The sequence below is a fragment of the Salvia splendens genome, chromosome 3, assembly GCF_004379255.2.
Source record: "Salvia splendens isolate huo1 chromosome 3, SspV2, whole genome shotgun sequence".
NCBI classification, from domain to species: Eukaryota; Viridiplantae; Streptophyta; class Magnoliopsida; order Lamiales; family Lamiaceae; genus Salvia; species Salvia splendens.
Genome location: NC_056034.1, coordinates 16,004,513 through 16,014,779, shown reverse-complemented (window position 1 = coordinate 16,014,779; position 10,267 = coordinate 16,004,513). Strand labels below are relative to the sequence as shown.

The window sequence follows — 10,267 nt, the reverse complement described above, 5'->3', positions numbered from 1 at the left end:
ATAGACCAAGGGCATTTTTGGAAATTCCTTTATGAAATTCATAAGCTGGAATTGAGAAATTCATCCAATTTCACCGGATCTTCTTCCTCCTCTATCTGCGCCACCACCGCCACCGCTACCGTAGTCTTCGATTTTGGTGGTGCAAGCACTGCTCCGAAGATCCGTCCGGAAATTTCTACTTCGTGACCGGCGACTGCGGATCCGGAAAGGTCGAATATGCCGACGCCGTCGCGGCGGTGATTCTGGTTACTCTGGCTGAGTTCGCACTCGACAGCTTCAACGGGATGGACGTCTACGACCTGAGCCTCGTGAAAGGATACAACTTGTCGATCTTGGTGGCGCCAACACAAATTGCAGTAAGGCGGAATGCGGTTACTATGCTGACAAATTTATTCGAATTAATTATTGGAACTAGGAGTAATCACACTAAACTGTTGTTATCGTAATTTATAAGAAAAATTGACTTTACTTAGAAGACCAATAAATTTTATTTATAATAATTAATACAGTACTTTGAAATACATGAATTTTGTAATTTTAAGCTTCTGGTACTCCGTAGCTCTTTTTTTATTGAATTAGCTGATTTAAATTATTTGTTGGTTATATTCAAAATTCAATATTCTGCATGTGCATGAGTGATAGGAAAAATAGGAAGCAAAATTCGAATTTCTAGCATCATCTCCTAAACGTACAATTTGAAAGATCATATTTAATTGAGTATAAAACACATCAATCTTAGCATTATATTACTTCACTGTTGTTTACAAAACACATCACTCTTAGCATTATATTACTTCACTGTTGTTTACAAAACACATCACTCTTAGCATTATATTACTTCACTGTTGTTTACAAAACACATCACTCTTAGCATGATCTTACTTCACTGTTGTTTACAAAACACATCACTCTTAGCATGATCTTACTCAACCGTTGTTTACAAAACACATCACTCTTAGCATGATCTTACTTCACTGTTGTTTACAAAACACATCACTCTTAGCATGATCTTACTTCATTGTTGTTTACAAAACACATCACTCTTAGCATGATCTTACTTCACTCTTGTTTACAAAACACATCACTCTTAGCATGATCTTACTTCACTCTTGTTTACAAAACACATCACTCTTAGCATGATCTTACTTCACTCTTGTTTACAAAACACATCACTCTTAGCATGATTTTACTTCACTCTTGTTTACAAAATACATCACTCTTAGCATGATTTTACTTCACTCTTGTTTACAAAACACATCACTCTTAGCATGATTTTACTTCACTCTTGTTTACAAAACACATCACTCTTAGCATGATTTTACTTCACTCTTGTTTACAAAACACATCACTCTTAGCATGATTTTACTTCACTCTTGTTTACAAAACACATCACTCTTGTTTACAAAACACATCACTCTTAGCATGATTTTACTTCACTCTTGTTTACAAAACACATCACTCTTAGCATGATTTTACTTTACTCTTGTTTACAAAACACATCACTCTTAGCATGATTTTACTTCACTCTTGTTTACAAAATACATCACTCTTAGCATGATTTTACTTCACTCTTGTTTACAAAACACATCACTCTTAGCATGATTTTACTTCACTCTTGTTTACAAAACACATCGCTCTTAGCATGATTTTACTTCACTCTTGTTTACAAAACACATCACTATGTTGTTAACAAAACACATCAATTTCAAGTTCAAAATTATGACACATGAATTGCCTGCTCATTCCAATTGAATAACAAAAAACGAAATTCGTAAAAAAATGTGCATTCAAATGAATAATCCGTCAAAAATCGACTCTATAAATATAGATGGTATGTTTAGTTTTAATCACAATGCAACAGCATTACAATTATTTTTATCACGGCAATGGAGAATTCCAACGACACAAAAACTCTGGGGAGAAGGAAAATCCCAATGAGGAAAATCGAGAATAAATTAAGCCTGCAAGTCGCCTTCACCAAGCGCCGCGGCGGGCTCTTCCGCAAAGCCACCGAACTCTCCATCCTCTGCGGTGCGGAAGTCGCGATTCTGGTGCAGTCCCCGGCGCAGAAGCTCTACGCTTTCGGCCACCCCGCTCTGATCGACCGCATCGATCCGATCTCCCTCCGTCGCTGCGACGACGACGGGTACAAGACGGCGATGAAGATGGAGAAGAGGAGAAGAGGAGATGAAACTATGTTTTTCGACGTAACCTATTTTTGGCTATGCAATGACCATTATACCTCCGCCTGGTTATTATGGAGTAAATTTGTGATTGAGGGGACTAATATCTCCTTAAATTAGAAAATTACATGTCTTAATACTAGCCCTTGATTTTCTTGATCTTGTGGTTGTGATTTGTTCTCTAGTTATAGGTTTAAGGGGCTCTTGCACTACTCTATATATTAAGACATGTAATTTTCTAATTTAAGGAGAAATTAGTTCCCTCAATCACAAATTTACTCCATAATAACCAGGCGGGGGTATTATGGTAATTTTGTAAAAGCTTGACACCAAAATCAGGTTAGGTCGCCCAGCAGAAGCTTCGAATCCCCTTTCCTCTGCATCTTCCGCAACGGCACCGACGTCTCCAACGGCCGCCCCGTCTACACCGTGGTCTCTAGCACATCACCGCCGAGGTCTTCTCCAATAGGCTACTGTAATCGATTACATCGCACCAGCAGTTCTCGGTGAAGGAATCGACGTGATGATGATTTTGCATCAGAAATTCGAAATTGAAACATCAACAGAAGGGGGTCGATTTAGAAGTTTATGGAAATTTAAAAATGGCTTGGGAAGTATAGAATTAACTAAATGAGCAAGTTGGAGATTAAAGTCGATGCTGCATGCTTATTTTATCGGCATGTATGGGATGGTTATGTCACGTTTGTTGAAGATTTTCCTGAAGTTTATATTTTCATATACTTGAGAGTTAAACTACTACATTGTGTCGCTATCCGTTTATGGATGGTGGGGACTCATGACATGGGCTATTAACATCACATCCTTGTTATCAACTGTCATACCTTTTTTTTAATGACAATTCTATATAATAATCTGAACACAGTAATAAATTCAAGGTTATTGGATCAAAATTTGTAATTCAAAAAATCAAACTTAATAGACCTAAACCATCAATAACTTGACTTAGCATTCATTATAGTGATTTGTTTTGTTAACAAGAGTGAAGTAAAATCATGCTAATAGTGATGTGTTTTGTTAACAAGAGTAAAGTAAAATCATGCTAATAGTGATGTGTTTTATTATCAAGAGTGAAGTAAAAGCATGCTAAGAGTGATGTGTTTTGTTAACAAGAGTGAAGTAAAATCATGCTAATAGTGATGTGTTTTGTTAACAAGAGTGAAATAAAATCATGTTAATAGTGATGTGTTTTGTAAATAAGAGTAAGGTAAAATCATGCTAAGTGATGTGTTTTGTAAACAACAGTGAAGTAAAATCATAATAAGATTGATGTGTTTTGTAAACAACAGTGAAGTAAAATCATGCTAAGAATGATGTGTTTTGTAAACAAGAGTGAAGTAAAATCATGCTAAGTGATGTGTTTTGTAAACAACAGTGAAGTAAAATCATAATAAAAGTGATGTGTTTTGTAAACAACATTGAGGTAAAATCATGCTAAGAGTGATGTGTTTTGTAAACAACAGTGAAGTAAAATCATAATAAGAGTGATGTGTTTTGTAAACAAGAGTTAAGTAAAATCATGCTAAGAGTGATGTGTTTTGTAAACAAGAGTGAGGTAAAATCATGCTAAGAGTGATGTGTTTTGTAAACAAGAGTGAAGTAAAATCATGCTAAGAGTGATGTGTTTTGTAAACAAGGGTGAAGTAAAATCATGCTAAGAGTGATGTGTTTTGTAAACAAGGGTGAAGTAAAATCATGCTAAGAGTGATGTGGTTTGTAAAACAATGGTGAACTAAAATCATGCTAAGAGTGTTGTGTTTTGTAAACAAGAGTGAAGTAAAATCATACTAAGAGTGATGTGTTTTGTAAACAAGAGTGAAGTAAAATCATGCTAAGAGTGATGTGTTTTGTAAACAAGAGTGAAGTAAAATCATGCTAAGAGTGATGTGTTTTATAAACAAGTGTTAAATAAAATGTCACTGACACGACATAGCCTGTTTATTGCAAATCACATGGTTAAAACTCATTTAATTTGTTACACTTTCTAAGAGTCATCAATATACAAGCTGTCATGATTAACCTAAAAGATCAATCCATGGCCTAATTAGATAACAGTGAGGTTGTTAATATCCTTTCTGATTTTATAAATCACAAATTCGACTTATGTACTTTTCACAAGTTTATTTCAAAATCATCTTTATCTATCTAATTATCAGCTGCATCCTCGTGTCTTTGGCCACCCTCATGCTGATGCATATCCCAATCACCGTTCGTCGTGCCTCGGGAGCCGACAGTATCAGCTGCATCCACTTGCAATCCTTCATCTACCCACTCTCTCTCTCACTCCCACCGTCTCACTCCTCAAACCCACGATTCAACATCGTCTCCCCGAATTCCCCCCATTTCCAAACCCTAGCAGCCACTCCAATCCACCGGAAATCAACCTTAGTGTCGATTTTCGCTGTTAATTCAACCTTCCGCCGCCGTTTCACTATCGAAAACTCACTCCCTTCGCGCGCGACTTCCAGTTCGAGTCGACAACAAGGTAGGGTTTTAACGCTTTAAATTTTCGTAATACCCACTGTTTATCGCCGATTATTACCGCTGACTTACCACCTAATCGTCGATTCAATGTTTTTCGACGTAACCTATTTTTGGCTATGCAATGACCATTATACCTCCGCCTGGTTATTATGGAGTAAATTTGTGATTGAGGGGACTAATATCTCCTTAAATTAGAAAATTACATGTCTTAATACTAGCCCTTGATTTTCTTGATCTTGTGGTTGTGATTTGTTCTCTAGTTATAGGTTTAAGGGGCTCTTGCACTACTCTATATATTAAGACATGTAATTTTCTAATTTAAGGAGAAATTAGTTCCCTCAATCACAAATTTACTCCATAATAACCAGGCGGGGGTATTATGGTAATTTTGTAAAAGCTTGACACCAAAATCAGGTTAGGTCGCCCAGCAGAAGCTTCGAATCCCCTTTCCTCTGCATCTTCCGCAACGGCACCGACGTCTCCAACGGCCGCCCCGTCTACACCGTGGTCTCTAGCACATCACCGCCGAGGTCTTCTCCAATAGGCTACTGTAATCGATTACATCGCACCAGCAGTTCTCGGTGAAGGAATCGACGTGATGATGATTTTGCATCAGAAATTCGAAATTGAAACATCAACAGAAGGGGGTCGATTTAGAAGTTTATGGAAATTTAAAAATGGCTTGGGAAGTATAGAATTAACTAAATGAGCAAGTTGGAGATTAAAGTCGATGCTGCATGCTTATTTTATCGGCATGTATGGGATGGTTATGTCACGTTTGTTGAAGATTTTCCTGAAGTTTATATTTTCATATACTTGAGAGTTAAACTACTACATTGTGTCGCTATCCGTTTATGGATGGTGGGGACTCATGACATGGGCTATTAACATCACATCCTTGTTATCAACTGTCATACCTTTTTTTTAATGACAATTCTATATAATAATCTGAACACAGTAATAAATTCAAGGTTATTGGATCAAAATTTGTAATTCAAAAAATCAAACTTAATAGACCTAAACCATCAATAACTTGACTTAGCATTCATTATAGTGATTTGTTTTGTTAACAAGAGTGAAGTAAAATCATGCTAATAGTGATGTGTTTTGTTAACAAGAGTAAAGTAAAATCATGCTAATAGTGATGTGTTTTATTATCAAGAGTGAAGTAAAAGCATGCTAAGAGTGATGTGTTTTGTTAACAAGAGTGAAGTAAAATCATGCTAATAGTGATGTGTTTTGTTAACAAGAGTGAAATAAAATCATGTTAATAGTGATGTGTTTTGTAAATAAGAGTAAGGTAAAATCATGCTAAGTGATGTGTTTTGTAAACAACAGTGAAGTAAAATCATAATAAGATTGATGTGTTTTGTAAACAACAGTGAAGTAAAATCATGCTAAGAATGATGTGTTTTGTAAACAAGAGTGAAGTAAAATCATGCTAAGTGATGTGTTTTGTAAACAACAGTGAAGTAAAATCATAATAAAAGTGATGTGTTTTGTAAACAACATTGAGGTAAAATCATGCTAAGAGTGATGTGTTTTGTAAACAACAGTGAAGTAAAATCATAATAAGAGTGATGTGTTTTGTAAACAAGAGTTAAGTAAAATCATGCTAAGAGTGATGTGTTTTGTAAACAAGAGTGAGGTAAAATCATGCTAAGAGTGATGTGTTTTGTAAACAAGAGTGAAGTAAAATCATGCTAAGAGTGATGTGTTTTGTAAACAAGGGTGAAGTAAAATCATGCTAAGAGTGATGTGTTTTGTAAACAAGGGTGAAGTAAAATCATGCTAAGAGTGATGTGGTTTGTAAAACAATGGTGAACTAAAATCATGCTAAGAGTGTTGTGTTTTGTAAACAAGAGTGAAGTAAAATCATACTAAGAGTGATGTGTTTTGTAAACAAGAGTGAAGTAAAATCATGCTAAGAGTGATGTGTTTTGTAAACAAGAGTGAAGTAAAATCATGCTAAGAGTGATGTGTTTTATAAACAAGTGTTAAATAAAATGTCACTGACACGACATAGCCTGTTTATTGCAAATCACATGGTTAAAACTCATTTAATTTGTTACACTTTCTAAGAGTCATCAATATACAAGCTGTCATGATTAACCTAAAAGATCAATCCATGGCCTAATTAGATAACAGTGAGGTTGTTAATATCCTTTCTGATTTTATAAATCACAAATTCGACTTATGTACTTTTCACAAGTTTATTTCAAAATCATCTTTATCTATCTAATTATCAGCTGCATCCTCGTGTCTTTGGCCACCCTCATGCTGATGCATATCCCAATCACCGTTCGTCGTGCCTCGGGAGCCGACAGTATCAGCTGCATCCACTTGCAATCCTTCATCTACCCACTCTCTCTCTCACTCCCACCGTCTCACTCCTCAAACCCACGATTCAACATCGTCTCCCCGAATTCCCCCCATTTCCAAACCCTAGCAGCCACTCCAATCCACCGGAAATCAACCTTAGTGTCGATTTTCGCTGTTAATTCAACCTTCCGCCGCCGTTTCACTATCGAAAACTCACTCCCTTCGCGCGAGACTTCCAGTTCGAGTCGACAACAAGGTAGGGTTTTAACGCTTTAAATTTTCGTAATACCCACTGTTTATCGCCGATTATTACCGCTGACTTACCACCTAATCGTCGATTCAATGTTTTTCGCACTTGTTTTGGTCGAGATTTTCGTGAATCGTAAAATCGTGTTCATTTGTGTTAGGTTCTGTCTATTATTGAAGTTTGTAGTTAATGACTGGTTGACAATTGTGTATTGAGCGATTTTGGAGAGAAGATTGTATCCGATTTGATTTTTGGTTTGTGTCACAGATCCAGGATGACGAAACGAGACAGGCCTTTCAAAAGCCAACCAACCCAGGCTGCAGGTGAGCAATGTCAACAGCTTAATATGCCTGTAATTGAGTGAATGTTGTATTTATTCATGCATTGTTTGATGCAATGTGTACATTATTGTAGGAATTGTTGTGCATTATGTTTTTGTTTGAAGCTACAAAAATCAGTTTAATAAGAAGCCTGTAAATGAGTGAATGTTGTTATCATTTGTGCATTATTTGCTGCTATTTGTTCAGTATTGTAGGGAGTTGTTTACCAAATTTGTTATTGTTTTAATATTCGTTTGTGCATTATTTGTTCTGTACATTGTATGGATTGGTATACATTATAGTTTTGGGTTGAGTGTATGTTATATTATGTCGTGCATTATTCGATGGAATGTATACATTATTGTAGGAAGTGTTGTGCATTATGTTTTAGGCATTATAGGCCTGTTGTTGTACATGGGTAAATGAGTGAATGCGGTAGTTGTATGTTCATTAGTTGATTGAATCTATACATTATGTAGCTATTTCTATGCATTATTTATCATGGTTTAGCCATTATGTGACTTGTGTTGTACATGCTTCATAGAGTGAATGCAATATTTGTATGTTCATTACTTGATCGAATTTGTACATTACGTAGCTATTTCTATGCATTATTTTTCCTGTTTTATGCATCATTTGACCGCTGTTGTACATGAGTCTAAGAGTGAATGCAATATTTATATGTTCATTACTTGAGTGATTCTGTTCATTATTTGGTTATTTGAATGCATTTTTATTCTGTTTTATGCATCATGTGACTGCTGTTGTACATGGGCCAAAGAGTGAATGTAATATTTGTATGTTCATTACTTGACCGGATCTGTATATTATTTAGTTATTTTAGTGCATTATTTATCATGGTTTATACTTTATGTGACTGTTGTTGGACATGGGACAATGGGTGATTGCAATATTTGTGGTGCATTTGTTGATTTATTCTGAACATTTTTTTATTATTATAATGCATTATGTATCAGTTTTTAGGCATTATTTTGAGGCTCTGTACAAGGGTGTATAAGTGAATGCAATATAACTGTCCACATTATTTATTCAGTCTGTACATTAAAAAGCGAAAGCGAAATCTAGGGATTGGAATTTCTGACCGACGACGGGCTTCAAATCTGGAGAACATTCAGGTACGACCACCATTGTATATAATCGAGATATAAACGGATCAGTAAACATATACATTACAACTCATAACTCTTCCATTACTCAAACTAAAATAACCATTATTGAGTAATATATGTACATTATGTAAATTAGTTGAAACTACTCCCTAGCAAAGATGATATCTAAGCCTTCGTTGAATGACTGAAACTCGTGGACTTTGGTAATGATTTTGTTACTTACTACATACTAGACCCTATCCCAAAGGATTGCTAAACCCTTGGGGAAAACAACAAACGTGCGCCGAACAATCAAATACGGCTAAACTTAAATAAAAATGGTCAGCAAACATTTACATTACAAATCACAAATCGTCCATTACAGAAAATAATAATATATGTTCATTATGTGTATCAGTTAAAAACTACTAACTAGCCGATAAGATTTCTAAACCTTAGATGAATGACTGAAACTCGTGGACTTTGACGACGGTTTAAATACTTACTACATACTACACCCTAGCCCCAAGGATTGCTAAACCCTTGGGGAAAACAAGAAACATGTACCAAACAATCAAACTCGGCCACACTTAAATTAAACTGGTCAACAAACATTTACATTACAGCTCACAAATCGTCAATTATAGAAACTAAAATAACCATTACATAATAATATATGTACATTATGTCATTCAGTGAAGAACTACTACCTAGCCGATATGATTTCTAAACCCTAGATTAATGACCGAAACTCGTGGACTTTGATGACAGTTTTAATACGTACAACATACTGCACCCTAGCCCCAAGGATTGCTAAACCCTTGGGGAAACATAAGAAACGTGCACCGATATATTACTCACGAATTTGTGTAACAAAACAAAACATAACATACGATGGAGTATCAAGCAAATCAGTATTTCAGTTAACAACTAGCATTGAAAATCATTGCAGGCCAAAAAATACTTACCTTCTTCCATTGTTCAGTAAAACGCAAGCGATGACTGAGGCCACCCACAAATCCGTGTCTTTGGAGAATAAACAAACACACAGTTTTGTTCGATTATGAAAAACAACAACGAATTTAGGACCTTCAAGTGTTTAAAGGATAACAGACGCTGAAATTTAATGGAGAAAAGACAGATTGCATCGTGAAATCATTGACAGAAACCGCTGAGATTTTGGAAGAGAAAATCAAGGAAGTTACCATAACAAACACATTTGTGTATCCCAATTTTGACCTTTTCGATTTTTTTAATCAATAAAATTAAATTCATGTGGCATTATTTTGGGTCATCTGATCTTGATATTGAATGGCCGAGATTGAGAAGAACAATAGAATAAAATATGTAAAAAGAATATGAAGTTTTGTTAAATCAACAACTAGGCTTTAACTTTATAGGATATTAGGGTTTCTAAGTATGGCTAGAAATTTCACACGTAACTAACTTCTAATTATATTAAATTGGATAAAATATTATCATCTCCTATAAGATATGTATTTACTTATATGCACAAATAAAATAGTGGCATCCTCCGACTATACGTATGTTTCCAAGAATCCACTTATACTATATACATACATT

The 10,267-nt window shown here is 35.4% G+C and overlaps 1 protein-coding gene across 1 annotated transcript; it reads left to right on the top strand.

Annotated features, from left to right (window-relative positions):
• Positions 1-1,886: 1,886 nt before the first annotated feature.
• LOC121796658 (agamous-like MADS-box protein AGL6) lies at positions 1,887-2,693 on the top strand. Its single transcript, XM_042195465.1, has 2 exons — positions 1,887-2,207; positions 2,523-2,693. Exons 1-2 carry the CDS (start codon positions 1,887-1,889, stop codon positions 2,691-2,693), a joined length of 492 nt encoding a protein of 163 aa, XP_042051399.1.
• The last annotated feature ends 7,574 nt before the right edge of the window (positions 2,694-10,267 follow it).